Raw genomic sequence first — 20569 nt, 5'->3', positions numbered from 1 at the left:
TTTCCCGAGTTGCCTGAACATTCAGGCGAAGCTCGATGATTCAAGGAAAACCAAGGAAGATACATGTATGTCACGTTACTTTTCAGATCGAGCATTCCCGAATGTCAAACAATCCCGTGGAAATCAGCCTCAGAACCTCAACCTCATAAACGGAAACGTGAAGATCATTAATCTCAGCAGGGCAAACGTGTTCAAATGTTTAGATCCCATGCTATGGAATTGGTCTGCCCCAAACAATTACCCTTATGTTACAATCACAACTTCCGTGACACGCCGAGTTACCCAAAAATGCCGACTCAGGCTCGTATAGAATAAATATTACATACAACAATAATGAAGCCTTTCATAAGATTGAAATACATACTACAATTCGCTCTTAACTATGGACTGATGCTTGATGAAGCTTTCTTTTTGGGAGCTGAGAAAATGCTCATCTCTAGCCTCCAAGCACAAAAATGCAATGTAAAGCTCCACTTGGATCTTTATCCGATCAGTGAAACTAAGGAAACGTTAGAATAAGCTCAGCCTCGGTCAGTCCTTTAATGGGCCTTTCATCTGATAACAGAACATCTAAGCAGTTCCATTTTCTTTGTGATCTGATCCTTCTTTAAGTCGGTAAAATTCTAGCATTTCCTGTTCCAATGGATGGGTCTCACCAGCTATGACCAGGCAATGCAGGGGCGCTCCAAAGTCCACATTCAGCAGTTGCTTCATGGGTCCTGCAACTATCATCTGGTCCTCGCTTCCCAACCTCGCTAGCCCAACGCACTCCGTATCTTCACCATAAACTGGACCAGAAAACAAGTTTCATGATGACGATATGTTAATGTGTCAAAACAGAAAACGACATACTCTATTTGTCACAACCAAGATTGCCAGACAAGTCGCTGCTTCAATTAAGGCCATTATGCCTGATTGAGATTCAGTAAAACAAGGAAATGACTACTCCTGATTTGATTTGTCTAGAGGTTCAAACGTCCATTGAAATTGATGTACCATTCACTCTTTCTGCTTCAAAACAAAGTCATCAGGAGGAGTTGACGTACCACTTTCTCCGGATTTTTCCTCAACCTCCAAGAGTTGTTCGATTGCAGTGTTTATCGACATAAATCTCGGTGGTTCATACTGCTTTTTCCCTCTGAAAGAAAATCACAAACCAGAAAATGAGGTCATAAAGCATTCATTTTTATCAAGGAATAATCATATCGACAATGAAGGTGATATAAGGAGTTATGCTGAATATATGCTATTGTACCTGCACAGAGATTCCAAGGAAGGTTCCTTCACGCGTATATCTGTTAAGAATGAGAAACTAGATTCATTTTAGACCAAAATTCAGCATATTACACATTAGTATAATAATAAATCAGCCTGATGTGCTTGCCGTTTTACTTGAAAGAGATATCCATTCATTGTTGTAGCATAGATCATGATTTACGTACATTGGAAAAACCATATTAAGTTGGCAGAGATTTTAACAATTGTGCGAGAATCTAGGCAGGAGCAACCGGTAGAAATATTGATCCTCCAAACACGTAAGACATAAGCATGGCCAGCTAGAGCATAATCTTTAAGCATCTAAAGTATCCCATGTTATACAGAATCAGACAAATGCTACCTTACATGTTTCCACGAATAGCCTACTGGAATCTTAATAGATAAAACAAAGTTTGGATATGGCAAAGATTGAACGTTTAACCCGAGAAATAATGAAGCTCACCTAACAAGCAGAGTGTGTGCAGACCAAGATCCCGGTTCTTTTTAATCTTTTCATAAAAGCTATACGGTCTCCAAGTCTCCGTAAAGAATGGTATCGAAATTGTTTCTCCATAGCGATAAAGCTGCAACCCACAGGCTCCTACAGCATTCATCACTGAAGCATTGTGGACCACCCTGACATCGATCCCAGCTTTCTTCGCCCTAACAACAAGATCCGTATGCGTAGTAGCTCTGGATTTCAAACGGTGCTAAAATTAGATAAAATCCCAACTTTGCACAAGAATGAACCCGTCTTTTGCATATGAGATCATCGAATGTTCAACAGTAAACAAACTGTGAACCCCACAATGCTTCCGGCAATATAATAAACCAGCATTCTTTTCCAACAGACATACTAGCAGAGACGAATTTCAGCAACAACCCAGTGAATTTCTAATACAAACACTACTTTCAAGCTCCAACGACTAATACCATGATTAATAAAGATTCATTAAAATCCAAGTTCACCGAAATAAGAAATTATCCATCAATATGTAACCCCATAATTTAGGAGCAGAAATTCAATAGCTTTACGGGGAATATTCATTCATTACCCAAAAGGGTCCCCCACGACCAGAAAAGCAACGTCAGACTCGCGAGCTTCCGACAGGAACACGTCAGCCTTCTCTTCCACCATCTCCCTGTCTGCAACTGTGATTGGTTTTCCGTACAGCTTCTCCTGCAAAATCATCATTCAATTGTGTCATTCGCAAATAAAATTCAAGCGCAAGCAATTGCATTGCGACCGAGGGATTAAGGTAAAGGGTAATGACCAGAGTGGAGAGACCGTCGGAGGAGAGGCCGAAGGAGAGGAGAGAAGTGTAAGCCTCCATGTAAACCTTGTCGCATCTTCGGACTGCTTCGAGTCCTTTCAGCGTGATGTCCTTTTCGTCGCCTAAGCCCAGCCCCACGACGAACAGCATTCTCTTCCGACTATGAGTTTGCTCCGATTTGCTCCTCGATTCAGTCTGCAAGCATAAACCCTAGACCTTACCGTGCTGCTGAAGAAGAAGAAGGAGGAGGTGAAGCCATGAAAATTCGAAGCGAGCTCCGAGCTGAGTAAGGCCCGCGAGATTTTGGGCTTTTAGGCCCATTAGTTTGTACGATGAAAAGACAACCTTGCCCTTTGATGACAATATCAAGGAAAGAATAATATCTACTTTGCTCCTGAAGTTTTTTCCATTTTCCAATTCACCCTCACTAAACTTGATTCTCTTAATTTAACCCCCTTTAATTTATCCCCATGCACTATTCAAATCAATTTCTTATGCTTTGTTAATCATGATCGGCAAGAATAGTTCATAAATTTTGAAGATTTGCTCTGTATTTATAATATAAAAATATAAAGTAAAATATTTCTCTTAAATTTTGCAGATTACATCATGTACTCTTTTCGTAGCAAGTGCAACATATCGAGTTCATTGAAAAATCAATATATATTATAATGGCTAAGGGCCCACTAGAGACAGCAGGAGAACTATAAGGACCGAATTGAAGTTATCTAAAATAAATGGAAAAAAAATAAAATTTCTTAAATGGGCAGGCTTAAGAAATCGGGTCAGAGCTCCGTCGGCTAATACTTCCGCTCTCCGACGTCTCCGTCCTCACCCTCCGTCGATGTCGCTGCAGCTCGCCGTACCTTAACCTCGCTGTATCAGTCCGTCCGCCGGTCAATATTCTCCGATTCGGCGGCATTTCTGTCTCTGCTACGCCGAATTCAACGGTAAGTATTCGAAAAGGAATAGCCTTTGTCTGTTCTTCAAGCTGCTTCGGTGTTGGTTTTGATGTTTGCTGCCGTTGATATTGATACCGAGACGACGTCTAGGTTGATTGTATGCGTGATCATGTCTTTCTGTGATTCTGTCTTCCTCTCCAAGTGATCATATTCAGGTGTAAAGAGTCATTAGTAAATGGTCCTAACTGGTAGTTGTATTTGTTCGATTATCCGATCATTTGCTGAAAGCTGAGCTCTTTGCACTTTGTCAGTGTCTTCAGCTTCTACTTGGATGATAGAAACTGAAGAATTGCATTGTGCTTTTTGTGAAGAAGTTGATAGGGAGAATGCTTAATTAGTGAAGTTAACTTTGTCCATTTACTTTTACTGAAGCTTACTTTTCCGATAAATTAAGGAATTAGGCGAATATGGATATGTAGACATCGGAAAATTTTGTTCTCTGTGGGTTGTCACTTATGCTCTTCTCTGCACTAGCTAATTTCCGTATGGTTTTGGTGGCGATGGTCTTTCTGAACTAATCAGTCTTTTCTTCTGCAGTTGCCAGGTTACAAGATGATAGGCTCCATTCTCATAAAAGGACTTACGTATGTTAATCCTACAAACCCCCGGGTTTGACTTGCTAAGATCTTTGTCTATGAGCACTTCCGTTGCCTGTGTTTTTCAATTTCTTTATCTATATTTTGACAGGATGGCTTTTGGGTATGTTTATCCTGCATATGAGTGCTACAAAACTGTTGAAAAGAATAAGCCAGAAATTGAGCAGCTCCGCTTTTGGTGCCAGTACTGGTATGATATCATGTCAATTGCTGTTTCCCCAAGATGATATCTGCAAACAACGGCACTAGTGATTTTTCACCCATTTTATGAGCTGCAGGATTCTGGTTGCCATCTTGACTGTATGTGAACGGATTGGTGATGCTTTTGTTTCATGGTATGGTGTTCGGTTTTTATCAGAGATTCTTTATCTCTTGTTATGCTGTTGGTACTGCTGTTATTGATTAGTGTTTTATTCTGTCTTGATTCTTGAAGGATTCCAATGTACAGTGAAGCTAAGCTAGCTTTTATCATTTATCTTTGGTATCCCAAAACAAAGGTGCGAGTTTCCTTGGGATTAAGGATTAAGAGGTTTCCTCTCAATATCACCTTTCTTTGGGTGATTAGTTTCCCACCTTTGACATCTAATATTTAATCAGAATGTTTGTTTTTTTTAGGGGGCAACATATGTATATGACGCCTTCTTTAGGCCATATGTTGCAAAGCATGAGAATGACATTGATCACAACCTGTCTGAACTCAAGACCAGGGCTGGAGATATTACTGCGTTGACCTGGCAAAGAGCAATGAGTTATGGCCAGACGAGAGTTTTCGAGATTCTGCAGTACATTGCATCACAGTCAACCCCTCCTCCTCGCCCTGCCCAGGTTCAGACCTCCCCTGTTTCTTGCTATTTTCTTGCTCCCTTATTTCTTTAATTTGCTTCATTCTGTTATTTGGATTGCAAGTTAGGGTGGAATTCATATGCTTATGAAAAATAGATAATTGTAGATTATCTTTTTCTTGCTGTATGCTCCTTCACGACAAAAAAGGCTGCCCATAATTCGAGAGGAATTTGTGGAGCCGTAAGTCGGTGAATTTTGTTTGGATAATCAGTTGAATGTGCACTTTGGTGAACATATAGTTTTTCTTTCACCACATGCTCTAAGTTTGCCATCATTCAACAATATATAATCAAGTAGTGGACTGGTCTAATCTTTTCTTTATTGTTTTCCTGTCTTTCTTGTGGAATGAATTTGACATGGGACAATACCAGCCACAACAGCAAATTCGAAGGGCTCACCCATCGACTCCTGCCCTAGATCATCAAGAGTCTGTGAGATCGCAGCCACCAAATGAGGAACCGCCTTCTCCTACATCCAGTGCAGCATCGAACCACAACCAAAAGGATGGTACAGAGCTGATAGGTCCTGCAAATGCGCCGCAAGCAGCTCCTGCTGTCCCTAGCCTTAGCACTTCAAAGGCGGGCACTTCATCAGAAAACCCTTACCGCTCTGTTCCAACCGAAGCTCAGGCTATGGAGAGTGAAGACGTGGCAGCAATGGACTATGAGATTGTCGATTCTCCACCGGCAGAGATAATGTTGGAAGAGAATGAAGCGTTGAGTTCCCTGCGCAGCAGACCGAAGAGAGACAGTGCGCCAAAGCAATAGTGATCTGGGAAATGTGTTTTCATGCTCATTCTTCCGGACTTATAACCTAACTCATAGATGGGTGAAAAAACCATACTGAATCACTTATGCGATCATGTATATTCGGAAAAGTCTTCTGCTTATCGCAATGTATGTAAACTTGCAGCTAATAGTCGGGTAGGATATTTCCATTCGAATTTCAATTAATCAAAACTTGTTCCACATATAGCAGCACGACTAGAGCCCAATTCGTATTTGCCCCAGCATGTTTCGTTATAGTTGGAAGCTGAAATGGATTTTTCTCATCTCTTGTGCAGTTTTTCAGATGAGCGAATTCTTAATTGTTAATGTTTTCTTTTACATTAATATATCCATATCAGGATCATTTTTTTGGTCATCTACTGTTCGGTTTTTTCACTTATTCCAATCAACCAAATAAAGAAATATTGAATTCTCAATTTTCTATTCCCCAATCAAACAAAAAAAAAGAAGAAAATCATCATTATCCTCGTCCATTCAATTAAACATAAGTTACATAAAAAATGAACCAGGTATAGCTTAAGGCAAAAATTTCATTGCATTGGAGCAGACGTTGAAGGGTTAGATATCCTCGTCCCACTCAGGATGTACCCGCCAAAAGCACTCATCTGCATACACGGGTGGGTTCTCGATGGGAGTACCTGCACCAAAAAAGGTCGCCGTTAAGGTGGAAGAATCATATCAAGGTTTCCGCATCTTACACTGCTACAAAATCATATACTTGAAACATATAAAAGCCAGCAAACGAGATCATAGTTTTTGCAGCCAAGGTTACGGTTTACACAGCAGTACATACATCATGTGACAAATGTGATACGAGCTGTAAAGAAAAAGAGAAGCATATCAATGCGCAAGTCCGACAAGGGAAGTATAGAACCTGATATTCACGTAGCCAAGGCTCAGAAATTTCCATGCCAATAGCCATCTTCTCGGTCTGTAAATAATGCATGCAAGTCGCAAGAGGCTGCACATAGAACCAAAGGTCATTCTGATGAATTACATGCTTGAAGAACAAAAAGCCTGCAATTAGTTCGATCTTCCAAGAGATTGAACAAGATACTCTGCGGTAGTAGGTTTCCCAGGTTTACCCTGAAAGATTATGGAGAAAGGTGGGATAGCAATTAATACCTGGAGATACTGGTGATAAATTGCAAATGAAGCTGAATATGCAAGAAGGGGAAGAAGATCTTTAACAGCGCTGCAAATATCGAGCTCAGGAGCAGCGACTATTAGACTGCACAACAGATTTAAAATCTGCATCAGCAAGTACTGTTCTTAATTTAATATTAAAGCAACCATGAGCAACTAGTTACCTCGAGAAACCATTTTCTCTCCACGTGTGAATCATTTCTCTCGAGGCCTTTTCTCCTGCTTTTGGACTTTTGCAGGCCTTAATGACCGGAGAAGCACTACTCTCACAAGTGGTATCTACCATTTCGGTTTCAGATGAGTGAGGGATTTCGTCCTTGCCAACTGTTTCAGAAAGCGAATGAAAAGATGGCTTTTCTTCCTGCAGAAATCATGTCTAAATCAGTCCAGAGAACCAATTAAGACAGGGTGGCAAATTATAGGAAGTATACATACGTTTGCACAATTTTCCGTGTAGCAAACCTCTTGCTGATTGCTTATTTCCTCGGGCATTTCATATTGAGCAGAAGAGATGTCACTCAAACATGACTTTACAATCCTATTAAAAGAAGCAAACTGATTTAATACCGGATAAATGAGAGGGCACTGCACATAATATGAAGGATACAGCTGTATTCTTTCAGGACCTTTTTATGCTTGTAAAATTTGTTCTCACCGTTTACATATTTCATCACCGAAATTGAACATTCTGACTATTTCCATGGGATATGGTGTGGCTCCAATGTATGTGTTGCATACATAACCCGAACCTCCTAAACGCTCAGCCACAGCCCCGGTAAGAAGACCACCCACCATATCCACCACAAGGATATCGGAATTGGCAGCAACATTGCCCATAGCAAGCAGCAGAGACAATGCATCTAATCTTAGAAACCTAATGATGACAAGCAATCAAAACTAATATAAGCCTTTAGGAGGTATGCCAACTATTAAAAGCTAACCGAAGAAAGAATGAATTTCTTACCCAATTCTATTTGGATACTTCTTGAAGTACGCCTCGCATATACTGGAAGCAACGATACAAAAACAAATCAGAAGATGGATCTAAAACTAAGAAATCCCCAAATGCTAGGGACAAAAGTTTGAGGTTCGAGATTCATCAATGCCACGTATATGAGCCTTCTAATGAAGATAGAGTAACTATGGACACATGAAGTTTTCAAATCCAAAGGCAACCAAGCAAAATGGTCAATAATGGGATAGCAATTCCATAAAGAAAAGAATACAAGAATACCTTCTTGTGACCGGTCGCCTCACGAGTAGTTTTGGTGCGTACTTCTTTTGTTTCTTTAGCCGATATTTCTCCTGAAGGTGAACTGAAAAATCAGCTTATCATGAATACACACCTCCTGATACCTACCAGGCCTAACACAATGCAGCTCTTTCAGTTTCAGGAAACACAACCTGTGAAAATGCAGTTTTCTTCTCGAAGGTAGCACTGTTGGCAATCAGAGCCTCAATAATCTTTTCACCAGTCGCACCTTCTCTGCATCATAACAAAAAGAATCATTGAATGACAAAACAGCCCCAAAATTCATAAAGAGAAAAACAATGAATTAGTGATCACTAAGGCGCATCTTTGCAGCTGAGTATATCCTCGGGAACTGTCAAAATTACAGCTGGTCAATAGCAGTTTATGATTCTCACCTCCTTAGAGCTTCTATGTCTTCTCCAGTGAGACTCTGAGCCGTATTATTGTCGACTATTCCCCGATTGTCTCTGCACTCATCTTGTGGTTCAGAAGAGCCATTTCCTAGATGAACAATCATCAAAGGTCAAAATTAGCATGAAACAAACAGAAAGCATTACAGTATTTTCAAGTGTGGCCAGACCTACAGTGAATTGCGTCAAGACTTTTCAGTTGGAAGCCAAAAAGAACTTTGATATTACCACTTTGATTTAAAAATAAAGAAACTTGGAACGAAATTAAGAACATCCACGTGAACAAAATGTACATATATCGTTCATGGATCAAGATCCTCTGCACTTTGTCACTTTTCAGTGCAGTTAACTATCAACACAACCAGTTACTCTCATTGAATAATTAGACAATTTTAGTTACATAATATTGCAGCCCAAAAGAAGCTCAATTTTCCTGCCAATCCAATATAACCGAACCAAACCGGTGTAGAATTGATGTGTGGAGACCTGAACTCTGTGGAGAAATCTATGGCCAGTCACTCAATTTAACAGTTTGCTACTTCATAGTGATTGAAGCTAAGTTGTAGACAATGTATGAACAGATTAAGACGGCCACAGGGGACAAGTTGCTTTCAAAGGTTGTCAAGTACAAACCTTCAGGCGATCGCACAGTAACACGAGAAAGCACCGATCCTTCAGCGCCATTATCGACCTGAAAGAGAGAGCCGAAGGGGCAACCTATGAGCGGCCTCAACGAATAGTTTTTGTTCCCAAACTTCAGAGTCCTGCGACACCCACAAAGCATCAGTCAACACGGTCAATCATTGAACTTAATTATATCCGATCGAGTGATTAATTGAACGAAGCTTATGAAGAGAAACTCACGAGCCCTGGTTGAGGCGGGCAAAGACCAGCCGATCGCCATCGTTGACGTCGAGCAATACGCTGCAGCCTTCCCATGTGACCCTGTGATTCTGAACTGAACCGACTTGAGGCCTGTCCTCGGACATTGTGTGATTCTTTATTGAACGGAGCTCAGATCAATGCTACCGGGCAAACGAAGAAAAGGTAGCTTCTCCTGACCGGGAATCTTCAGAAGCTCCGTTCTCCGATCACCGGGAATCCAAAACCCTCCTGTCCTGCTGGTTAGGGTTTAACCGCTTCGGAAGTAGGAGGCTCCGTATGGCTCCCCCCAAAAAAAAGCCCATTGGGCTTTCCATCAGAAACTGGTAAGCGGGCCTGTTCGGCCCAATTTGTATCAAACCACACGGCCCCCAATCAAGGTTAAGCTTTGGCCCCTTGCGCAGCCTTGCTCCTTCAAAAAATTAGAGGTTTTTTTTTTTTTTCTAACCTTAAATCATTCTCGGCAATTCTATTCTACATTATGAAGAAATCGGCCTCGAAAAGGTCAGGACCCCGATTAAATATGCGAATTAAGACCCGTCTCGACCAGGTCGAAGTAAATTGATTACATAAGAAAAAGGTTTCATTGAGCCCAAGTGCGACCTAGCAATAGAAAAATTGATCACGCCGTCATCCAACCAGGGTGGGTGGCCAACTTTGAGGATATAATAGACCGTCCGAGGCCAACTCTGTTTCCTCTAGGGGCATCGTGCCCCCGACCAGTGACTCTCGGATCACCCCATGACTAAAAAGAAAAAACAAAAACAAAAATGAAAGAGGCGCTTCGAGGGCCCAGAAGTGAGGGCCACCGTGCCCCGGGATAGTAGAAAGACCCTCTTGAGATACCATAAAAGATAGAAACAATGCGAGTTTCCGATAAGTCCCCTTTCAATTAGCCAATACATAACCAAACTCTTGCCATAGCTTAGGTCTTGGCCTTAACCATGACACATTCCTAGCAATATCTCAATTAATAAACTTTCTTCTTCTAGCTAAGTACAGTCAATTTATGGTTATCAGCTCAATTTATGGCTATCAGTTAGAATCGAACAACTTTATACGTCACAGGTATATACAATCAAACATTCAATTTATGGAGCTCACCCCGAAGGAAAAAAATTTGAAATTGGTGGGGACTCTTCCCTTTTTTGACACCCACGTAATTTAAAGTTCTTGCTATTGGTTTTGAATTAATGCCCAATTTCGCGCCAATAATAATAATAAACAATAATAAAAATCGAAAAAGCATTAATTGGTGCTACTATAATGGGGAACCGTAACCTCGGAATACGGTTAGTGTGCCGTGCCCAATTATAAAATTTCCTCAATTTTAGAACTGTAAATTTAATTAGTTAATGGCTTAATCTCACTGAATCTTTGGCAATTAATTTTGGACCCAACTATCTAAGTCGGACTCCCTTATCGAGGACTCACATTCATCACATAGGACGAGATTTCGTATGAACCTGAGAAAAAAAGGGTCGAGAATTTTTTGGGAGATGCTTCAATTGGAAACTTGAGGGGGGGAAATTATAATTTCGTGGAAGTCAATGGATTCGAGAATGGCCAAAGAACAATCTCGCACGTGGCCATTTGTCCATATAACAATGACAACTGTGGGCGTAAGAGTAATGGAGATGACAACATCTTGACAAGAAAGGTCGTATCTGTAACACCGCGAGCCGGCCATAACTCGAACTAAGTTATTTTTGGAATTTATTATATATGTCTAAAAAAGTATATTTCACGTTAGACTGTTTTGTCAATTCGTATTTTCTTTTCAGATGAAAATAAAAATTCAGTGTGTGTGAACCTCGTTCTATCGGGACCTGCTGCCGTGCTTGATGCCCTGTGTTCCCTAGGGTCATTGAATTTTCATTAGGTTTATACGGACTTGAATTCATTTTCACTTAGAAACTCAAGCTGATAAGTAGTGATATTCAAATCTCACATAAATTAATAGATATTCCATTTTTTTTTCACATGGGATTAATATCCTCAACAAATGTGGGACTTCGAGTCTCACATCGGGAGTTTTAGCGTGCGTGTGTGCGCGTGTGCATATGAGAGACAATATAGCTAGCTTAGTTACACATTAAATGGTGGGGGTATTCGGGATGTTACATCGGTGAAGCGGAGTTTAAGTTATGCGAGGTGGAGGCTCTGAGAAAGAGATATTGTCTCATTTAAAACTGGTTCACACACTTTTTTTCCTTAGAAGGACGCTTAATGGCAGAGTGAGGCGATTATTATGCCTGTAAGCCGGTCAAGACCCTCGCGCGTGCGCGTATATACATATTTCTTCGATATTATGGTTCCTCACATATACTATATCTTCTTAGTAATCGAGCTTCAGGAGGGCATGAAGGTGAATGAGGATGCCCATGATCTTAATAAATTTACGAGGGACGAATTGTGGGTTTCAAATGAGAGCAGTGGGCGAGTGCAAGTGACAGAGCTATGGCTGTGATGGGCTTTAAATTGAATAAAATGAGACGTGCCTTCTTATATGAAGTGATGGCGGAGGGGTCGATATGTAGATGGTCCATGCATCTACAAAAATGGCTTGTCAATAACTCCTCTTCAAGGAGTTAGGTGATGATGCTTCGATCAAAAAGATGATTTTTTCTTTTCTATATAAATTCGCAATAAATAGTTCATTTATGGAGATTTTTCTATTAGAAATAAAATATATATGGATGGGGTGTATGGTTATAACAGTATATATATATATATATATGGTTACAAATCAGAGTCATTGGCCTAGAAGGAGATAAATGGAGCAAAGGAATAAAGGGAAGGGACAATCGTATTGGAGAGAATTGAACTTAAGATTTTTTTTTATTTCAAGTCGAAACTGATATTATTGTATGAAATCTCCTTTCCCTAAATATCTATGTATATTTAGATTGAGTCCAATTTGTTGTTGTTTTTACCCGATAAATTATTAGACGATTGCACATCATCATAGAATAGGATCTTTTTAATGGTGAAACATTAAAAAAAAATTAATAAATAATAAATTGAATGTTAATCGCAGAGGCACTTTTCATAATTATGTCAATCATATTGATTTTTCTTTGTTGCGTCATCGTGACTATAGATTTTTTCAAGTTCTTCTTGGTTCTATATATTTTAAGTATAGTTGGCGGGAAGCTCCTTTCTATAGTTCGATTGAAGAGAACTTACGAGTAGGAACATTTTACACTAGTAATTTAGATGAATATTTTAGTTATCTCCTTTTCTCCGATTCTTCAGTTTGATATATTACAAAGTTATACAAATGGGTTTAATAGTACTTGCATGAAGGTACACAACATATATATATATATATATATATATATATATTGTACATTTTGCAATAAGTTTAATTAATAACAATCTCTATCATGGGGTGGATACAAATCAATAGAAATCCAATGTCGACCTGTCGATGGCAAATCGACAAAACCTGCTAAAATTTCTTTATTTCTAATGAGCGAATGGGTGGCCAAATCTCCTTGGACTTCTAACAACTCTCATTAAAAAAATAAACCTCTCCAAAAAAGGAAAATTTATTTTCAACGAAAACAATAATAGCATGCCTAATTTAAAAAAAGAAAATTTGATATTAATGACTAACGTGAGTTGATTCAATGATATAGTGCTTATTCCCTTAATTAAATAAAGTCTCAAATTCGAATCTTAATCAAAATGCAGAAATTTACGATTGAAAAAATTTTATCCGTTAGTGGGCCACTAGCTTGAGCTTAGATTAACCGAGACTCGCTGCGTTTTCGAGTACCGAGTGGCACATAGCCGGAAGAATATTAATTAAAAAGAGAAAACAATGAAATTATGATAATCTACGTCCACCGTCCCTTCACCAGTGAGATGGGAGAGGAGTGGTAGTTGAACTGCAGGGATAGCAAATATTCCCTCACCTCAACATGATATATATTATTAGAATATAAGAAAATAATTAGACAAGCCTACCAATAATTTTAAGTATTATTAATTAAATACTAATTATTGTTTTTGGTCCTCAGATAATTTCTGCTTTGGTCGATCATCTGTCTTGCTTTTTGTTTCCAAATGTATCAGACATATGCATGATTTAGTGAAGCTGCTTGCCAAAAAGCCCACTAATCTTGTCTGTCGTGTCATTAGGTTATGCATGAGTGCTTAATTTCAGATCCTCTTTGATTCCCTTGTTTTAGTTCATTACTAAAGCGATTTGGATGAGTTATAACTATTAACGATGCGATACTCTAACCTCTAAACTAAGCGGGCTGCCGGAATAGATTGGGTGATGGATTGACTGTCGAAAGAGATGTGGCAGCCGTGGAATGACCATAGGGAGGCCGTTTGAGTTCAACGTCAGTCTTGTGAAGTCTGTCTAGGCCTTTACAGTTCATTCAAGTCGCACTCTTCCGAACTGTATATCGAAATTAATCTCGTACTCCATTTAGCTATTTCATTCATATCCCAACACAATGGAAATGCTAAATTCTCATTCGACTTATATGAGACGCCTTTGTCTAGGATATTTTGGAGAATAGACGAGGAAGAAGAGGGTAGATTCGTCAATTCAATCGCCGAAAACGGATATGGGGCAGACCATGAAGACACAAATTCGCATTCTAGTCCCCATTGTGTTTCCATTCTTTCTCCATGTCTTATGTCATGTCTCTTTGGCTCATTCACTTTGCCCTTTGTGCCCTATAGGAATCTGGGGACCCACCGCTCTTCTTGCTCGTACCCTATTTTACTAAATTGTCCTTGCCTTCGCAAGAAAATACTAAACACGTAAAACCCCAACTTTTTTTTTTTTGGGGTCAATAAATACATAGAATCCTAATTATAGGAGGAAATTTAAGCAAAACATTTCCAAATCATAGTTTACGTGCTCATATGTTAGGAGTTAGCTAGGGAGTTGCTTTCACCTATGTCATGGCCACATATTTCCCCGTCTGTATAATAAGAATCATCTTCACTGTTACATGAATCTAATTTTGCATTTCATTATTAAAAAAAAGTCATTTTTTTTCTCAACAATGTTGGTGATGGGTTTGAATCGATTTAAACGTTCGAACAATCCTTTCGTGGACAACAATCTAATAATTATACATTGCCCAATTAAATTTCGTGACGTTACTTGGGGCATTATATATCCAGATTTTGTCATCCCCATTTTTTGGACACTTTTTTGCTAATGCAAGAACAAGATGGCCATCGAAATATTCTTAATGCCGGAGAGAGCGCTTCTCACTAATTTTTCATCTTTCTTTCTTTAACTTATATCCATAAATAAAGTTTAAAAAAAAAAGTTTGATGCATTGATATTGGTCTAGTCCTGGACAAAAGGGTATTGAACTCGATTCTCATTCGTTGGATTGCCCGTGCTCCTACATGAATGCCATAAGTCTCGTTTGTAATTGAAAGAAAAAAAAAATGAAATTAATTATGTCCCAATTAATTTAGTAATTATATATGATTTATGAAGGTGATACTTCTTGGAAACTCAATAGAGAGAGCTGGCTCATATGGCACAAGGGTTGACTCAACTAGCTGACAGTTAATATATTTTTATTCTGCTGCCATCTGGGTATAGTAAATATAGGTGACCTCTCTGAGAGCCAGATGGGTCTATATGATCAATATATATGGACCGATATAAGTTAAAGGGGAATGACCCAAATGAAAGTACAAGAGAATAGATCCAATACCTAACATGTTACATACATGCATTGCCCCCTTTGTCAGCCGTCTAACCACATCACATGGTCAAAATTTTAATACATCATCCCCACTCACTCCTATTTATCCTCAAAGAATCCAATAGTCGTAGCTATCCTGGCCTCGCCTGTGTTTTTCAGTAGAACCATGCATATGAGTCTAGCCCGAATTAGTCGATTATTGATGAATAAATTAGTCGAGATATTCTTCCCATTGATTATCGAGATGAGTCTTTCGTGGAGATTTTTACATCGATTTCATCCGATATGATAGTTTTATTATGTTTTGCAAATGTCCTCTTATAATATGTAAAAATACCTTTAAACAATGATGGACCGAGAGGCCGAGGGAGCATATGCTTCCCCTACAATTTGGACATTATAAAAAAAATCCACACATTATGATTCATTTTTTTTTAATAAAATTCTTTTATATTTACGTCCAGTTCGAAAGCATTCTCATTCTATGTATCCTATTAAACAGCTCATCCCTCCCAGTCCAAATCGGGAATATCTCTCTTAGCCTGGAAAATGAAGGGGGAAAATCGAACGCTTAACTAAATCTAATGCCAAAAAATAATAATAATTCTAATGCAAGTATACATAATTTTTCAATATATACGTGTCATAATTTTCGGCAATGTCAACCACTTAATTAACCCAGTCAACAGAAGTCCACCATCAAGATGGGGAACAAGATGCGCTAACATGAATAAAGTTGATTTTTTTTTTCCGATTATAAAGGAGATCCATGAGTCTTGTACCATAAAATATAAATTCTAATATTTAATAAGAGACATAGGTAGTCTCGCCGAATATCGAACATGGAACCTCTTGATTACCCGGCGGCGTGTGCCACTGCACTACACCCTCTTTGAACGTGAGTTAGTTCAAGAGGTTCGGCGTTTAATTCGCTTAAACAAGGTTTCAAGTTCAAATCCTTATAAATACAGAAAAATCACGCTGGGAGAGCTTTACCTTTTAGTGGACCAACCCGGTTCAACTGGATTAGTCAGGACCCAATTGGACTTTTGGATACTATCGTTTACACCGAAAAAAAATTGAAAATTTCAAATCATCCTTACTCAAAATGATAGGATGATGAATAATCAATATAAATTCTTGACTATGCACAAATTTATGATTTATTGTTACATTTGTCAATTAGCTTATACATGATATACGCAATTCCTATAAACCGATCGAGTCTAATCAATGCTTTCTCATGATACATGAAGAGGTAGGATCATTTGAAGAATTTCTCGTGCATGTAAAGCCAAGCACACAAGTTTAATAGGGGAGAGAGGGGGGGAAAGGGAGAAGTAAATGGAATAATAAACAAAGGAAGAATTGAAGGAGGAGGAAGAGAGGCCCAAAACCTTTTGCCCCACCACCACCTCCTCCTCTATCCTCTCCCCCTTAAGAACCTCTCCCCTTCGTTGCCTTGGATCTCTCCCCTAAGAACCCAAACGCTCTCTTCTCCCCCACTTCCACACTTTCCATCTCTCTCTCTCTCTTATGAAAGAGAGAGCTTCTCTTTATCATTCCTTCATCTCCATTCCTCTCTTCTACTTCCTTTCTTTCCTTCTCATGGCTCTCCTCACTTTCGTCCCTCAGGAGCCCACTCCCTCCCCCTCCAAACGCAAGCAAACCCACCGAAAACAACACCCCGAGCAGCCGCACAAGCCGAGCCCAAAGCCGACCGAGAATAAGCCTGCCAAGCAGCCCTCCTCATGGGACCAGTTCAAGAACCTCCTCACTTGCAAGCAAGTTGAGGGAACCCGAGTCCACGACCCCTCCAAGCCTGCCAACCACCCACCCGGCAAGCTCGGCTCATCATGCAGCTCCATATGCAGCTTCCGGGATGTCGTGCACGGCAACACCCGTGTCGTCCACCGAGCCGACAGCTCCTCCCCCGAGAGCAGCTCGCTGGGACAGGAGACAGGCTTGCTCAGCCGCAAGGCCTGCGGCAACGGGTCATCCTCGTCCCGGTCACTCTCCGGGTCCACAGCCAAGTCACACCATGGCGGGCCCGCCAGCGGCACCGGTCACAGTTCGTCTCGCGGCATGCAGTTCAGGAAGCTCTCCGGGTGTTATGAGTGCCGCATGATCGTCGATCCCAGCAGGTATATTAAACATCTCTATTAATACTAATAACTAACAGTAAAAGAACATTTACATATACTCAGCCACTTTAATCATCATTAAATTTATTTCATAGATGATTCCATTCGGTACGTTGTTTAGAAATTCGTAATGTTATAAGGATTTTTGGAAATGAACTAGGAAAATGGCCATATCGATCTTTTCTGTTCTAACTTGCGCAACGTATAACATCCATGTTGACAAGTAAATAAGCAACGGACCTACGTACCCTCACTTTGTACTAATATTAGTAATTATATTCACTTGGAGCTGGAATAATATTGGGGCCGGAAACTTTTTAATTTTCTTGTTAACTTTAGCGGTGGTCACATTTGATCTATATAGCATATATAATTAAATTATTTAACCCTGATCATATGATAGTTAATATTAATAGAATATAATTAATTAATTTCAGGTACCCGTATACACCACGAGCCACCATATGCGCCTGTTCTCAGTGCGGGGAGGTCTTCCCGAAGATCGAGAGCTTGGAGCTTCACCAAGCTGTTCGTCATGCTGGTAATTAATCTATATATTAATTAATTAATAGACCAACTATATTGTTTTTTGTTTATGTCAATATTAATGTATGTAACCATCATGTCAAATTAATTTATAGTCCGCAACTTGATGGTTATGCTTTCACAATCGAAATAGATTTAATGAAAAGTCAATTGAACTTGTGGCTTTAATTAATAGTGAGAAAATTATACATAGATATCACCCAAATAACTTTTTGATTGGACCAAATATATTTTTCTTACTAATTAATTTGTGGCGATATTCATATAACACTTAGTCAAATTAATTAATAATACAGAACTGGATAGGATGTGCTTTCATAATTGAAATATGTCTAATCGAGTCAAATTGAAATTGAGGCCTAAATAATAGTGCAAAAATTAAGTTCTTTGATAAATATCAACCTTCAACTCCATAAGTATATATTGGCCAAAAAGAAAATTCCATAAATTTAGACATGTATATATATGTGTGTATATGTATATTCAACCATTTCTTTTATTGGGCAAATATTTGAAAGTTGAAAGGATACAAGTATTTTGTAACCAAAAAAAAAAAAGAAAGATACAAGTACTTTCACCCAAGTACACTAGGTAGCACTTGTAACAAAATTGTTCCTCCTTCCGGAAAAGAAAATTGTTCCTTTTCTATTTATTTTTTTTTGGTGCATGAAGCAAACTTCCAATAGTTATTATTCTTTTCCCCCGAACATATGTAATTTAATTTATTCCAAAAGGTGAAAAATGGCGAAAAGAGTTACTCAAGTGCGGATAAAATAGCCCTTTCATAAAGGCCGTTCTAGCTAATTACCCGAAACTTTTGCACAACCACCATGGAGGGGGCAAAAAAAAAGATAGATTTTATTTTATTTTTTCCATGAGATCATACGATATATGTCCCCAGTTTATCCACTAATATTAATTAAGCTATTACCATCTCAATAATTTAGTCCCTCAACCTTAATTTAAACACCAATTTTACCCCCTCTAATGGTGGTAAATTCAACCTTAATCAACTTAATATATTTGGGACCACATTTACTCCAAACCATCAACCAGCTGTCTTATTAAAAACTCTAAGTCTGACGCCCCGCATTAAAGTGAGGTGGCTCCACCTTATTGGTCCAAAATTACCACCTTCGTCCCCGAACCGTTCTAACTTTGCTTCACCAGAACTGCCCCACCGACAAAAATGAAGTAATTTTTTTAATTTTCTTTTTGTAATTTATTAATTTCGAATTCATTTATTGCCTTATGTATCAAATTAAAGTTTCCACGGTCGTGGTCGTGCAGTATCGGAGCTGGGCCCGGAGGATTCGGGCCGGAACATCGTCGAGATCATCTTCAAGTCCAGCTGGCTCAAGAAGGACAACCCGATCTGCAAGATCGAACGCATACTCAAGGTCCACAACACCCAGCGCACCATCCAACGGTTTGAGGACTGCCGGGACGCCGTGAAGAACCGCGCCCTCGCCAGCGCCCGGAAGAACCCCCGGTGCGCCGCCGACGGGAACGAGCTGCTCCGGTTCCATTGCACCACCCTCGCGTGCTCCCTTGGCCACCGCGGCTCCACCAGCCTCTGCGGCTCCGTCCCCGCGTGCGGCGTCTGCACCGTCATCAGGCACGGCTTCCAGGTGGGTGCCGCTTTCTTATAAAAATTTATCTATCCAATCCCATCGTTGGACCTTTGGATGGATATAATATCAGGGCCTACCGAGTTTAAATCTTGATCCAATGGTTGCGAGGGGATAGGACAGCCTCGATAAAAAAAAAACTAGATAATAATTCTTCCACCTTTATATCGATAGGTGAAATGACGTAGTCACTGGACACATTTAGGATGATTTGACCCATGGAGCATATGCCTTTAATTTGCTTTTGGACCATGGGTCCAAAGAACTATCTTTATATGGCAAATGATTCGTTATAATTTGAATGTTCTGCTCTTTTACTCCCCATAGGACAATAAGCACCATGCACACGGTGATATCATAGCCAAAAATCGGAAAATATTACGGCAATTATGTTTTGGATAACAAAAGTAATTTCATTAAATAACGTCAGCGGTTCAAAATTTCATATATATATATATATATATAAAGTGAACCAAAATATCATATTTTTCGCATTAAAATTTAACTAGGAAATGAATACAACATGAAATTGTCCCATTTTTTATTGGATGATTTACTGTTCTTTACAGGGCAAGTCAGCCTCGGGAGGCGGCGTGAGGACAACAGCCAGCAGCGGGAGAGCACACGACTCACTGCGGTGCACGGACGGGAGGAGGGCCATGCTAGTGTGCCGGGTGATAGCAGGAAGGCTGAAGAGAACGGCCGCAGATGATGCAGTGGGGACGACGCCGGAGGAGAATGGCGGCGTGTCAGCCGGCTCGTACGACTCCGTGGCTGGTTACGCTGGGATGTACTCCAGTCTCGAGGAGCTGCTCGTCTTCAACCCCAGGGCCATACTCCCATGCTTCGTAGTGATTTACAAGGCACTAGAATCGTAGTTAGATTAATAATTAAATTATTAATAAAGTTTAGCGGGGGTAGTAATCATATATTCTTGCAAACCTTTTTTTCTTTTTTGCTTGATTCTCGACATTAGTTTAGTGTCAAAATTAAGTGGGCTAATTAAGTGTGGATTAGCTTATAATTCTGCTGACAAATGTGTGTGGGTTTCTGTACATATATGAGAGAGAGCTTGCTTGATGTGTGGAGTTCAGATTTTTCCGTCACGCTTGATTATTTCAGCCGATGTTGAGAGGATT

The 20569-nt window shown here is 39.7% G+C and overlaps 4 protein-coding genes across 4 annotated transcripts; 2 read left to right on the top strand and 2 right to left on the bottom strand.

Annotated features, from left to right (window-relative positions):
* Positions 1-146: 146 nt before the first annotated feature.
* LOC116212849 (probable diphthine methyl ester synthase) lies at positions 147-2807 on the bottom strand. Its single transcript, XM_031547567.1, has 6 exons — positions 2532-2807; positions 2313-2437; positions 1721-1950; positions 1256-1295; positions 1047-1138; positions 147-788 (listed from the first exon to the last, which is right to left on the bottom strand). The coding sequence occupies exons 1-6, from the start codon at positions 2679-2681 to the stop codon at positions 571-573; spliced, it is 855 nt and encodes a 284-aa protein (XP_031403427.1). The 5' UTR covers positions 2682-2807; the 3' UTR covers positions 147-570.
* A 495-nt stretch (positions 2808-3302) lies between these two features.
* Positions 3303-5985, top strand: LOC116212848 (putative HVA22-like protein g). The gene is made up of 7 exons (XM_031547566.1): positions 3303-3481; positions 4031-4077; positions 4181-4279; positions 4368-4424; positions 4523-4586; positions 4705-4914; positions 5304-5985. Exons 2-7 carry the CDS (start codon positions 4046-4048, stop codon positions 5697-5699), a joined length of 858 nt encoding a protein of 285 aa, XP_031403426.1. The 5' UTR covers positions 3303-3481; positions 4031-4045; the 3' UTR covers positions 5700-5985.
* A 123-nt stretch (positions 5986-6108) lies between these two features.
* Positions 6109-9659, bottom strand: LOC116212847 (tRNA (adenine(58)-N(1))-methyltransferase non-catalytic subunit trm6). The gene is made up of 12 exons (XM_031547565.1): positions 9393-9659; positions 9162-9292; positions 8514-8619; positions 8271-8352; positions 8101-8171; positions 7831-7872; positions 7522-7740; positions 7302-7404; positions 7031-7227; positions 6846-6951; positions 6595-6681; positions 6109-6358 (listed from the first exon to the last, which is right to left on the bottom strand). Exons 1-12 carry the CDS (start codon positions 9515-9517, stop codon positions 6251-6253), a joined length of 1377 nt encoding a protein of 458 aa, XP_031403425.1. The 5' UTR covers positions 9518-9659; the 3' UTR covers positions 6109-6250.
* Positions 9660-16507: 6848 nt separating this feature from the next.
* On the top strand, positions 16508-20569 carry LOC116212611. Its single transcript, XM_031547229.1, has 4 exons — positions 16508-17253; positions 17691-17794; positions 19090-19430; positions 20000-20569. The coding sequence occupies exons 1-4, from the start codon at positions 16646-16648 to the stop codon at positions 20306-20308; spliced, it is 1362 nt and encodes a 453-aa protein (XP_031403089.1). The 5' UTR covers positions 16508-16645; the 3' UTR covers positions 20309-20569.

Source organism: Punica granatum, chromosome 7, assembly GCF_007655135.1.
Source record: "Punica granatum isolate Tunisia-2019 chromosome 7, ASM765513v2, whole genome shotgun sequence".
NCBI classification, from domain to species: domain Eukaryota; kingdom Viridiplantae; phylum Streptophyta; class Magnoliopsida; order Myrtales; family Lythraceae; genus Punica; species Punica granatum.
This window is presented reverse-complemented; position numbering and strand designations above follow the sequence as displayed.

What these genes read in the sequence shown, in the direction of transcription:
- LOC116212611 (XM_031547229.1), top strand. Translation starts at nt 16,646, where the DNA reads ATGAAAGAGAGAGCTTCTCTTTATCATTCCTTCATCTCCATTCCTCTC. An exon ending in ATGATCGTCGATCCCAGCAG is followed by an intron (nt 17,254 to 17,690) that starts GTATATTAAACA and finishes AATTAATTTCAG; the next exon opens with GTACCCGTATACACCACGAG. An exon ending in CCAAGCTGTTCGTCATGCTG is followed by an intron (nt 17,795 to 19,089) that starts GTAATTAATCTA and finishes GTGGTCGTGCAG; the next exon opens with TATCGGAGCTGGGCCCGGAG.
- LOC116212848 (XM_031547566.1), top strand. Translation starts at nt 4,046, where the DNA reads ATGATAGGCTCCATTCTCATAAAAGGACTTAC. An exon ending in CGCTTTTGGTGCCAGTACTG is followed by an intron (nt 4,280 to 4,367) that starts GTATGATATCAT and finishes TATGAGCTGCAG; the next exon opens with GATTCTGGTTGCCATCTTGA. An exon ending in CTCCTCCTCGCCCTGCCCAG is followed by an intron (nt 4,915 to 5,303) that starts GTTCAGACCTCC and finishes GGACAATACCAG; the next exon opens with CCACAACAGCAAATTCGAAG.
- LOC116212849 (XM_031547567.1), bottom strand. Translation starts at nt 2,681, where the DNA reads ATGCTGTTCGTCGTGGGGCTGGGCTTAGGCGACGAAAAGGACATCACG. An exon ending in TCCTTGGAATCTCTGTGCAG is followed by an intron (nt 1,139 to 1,255) that starts GTACAATAGCAT and finishes ATTTTCTTTCAG; the next exon opens with AGGGAAAAAGCAGTATGAAC. An exon ending in GGAAAAATCCGGAGAAAGTG is followed by an intron (nt 789 to 1,046) that starts GTACGTCAACTC and finishes TTTCTGGTCCAG; the next exon opens with TTTATGGTGAAGATACGGAG.
- LOC116212847 (XM_031547565.1), bottom strand. Translation starts at nt 9,517, where the DNA reads ATGTCCGAGGACAGGCCTCAAGTCGGTTCAGTTCAGAATCACAGGGTC. An exon ending in AGAGAAAATGGTTTCTCGAG is followed by an intron (nt 6,952 to 7,030) that starts GTAACTAGTTGC and finishes TCTGTTGTGCAG; the next exon opens with TCTAATAGTCGCTGCTCCTG. An exon ending in TTTATCACCAGTATCTCCAG is followed by an intron (nt 6,682 to 6,845) that starts GTATTAATTGCT and finishes TTCTATGTGCAG; the next exon opens with CCTCTTGCGACTTGCATGCA.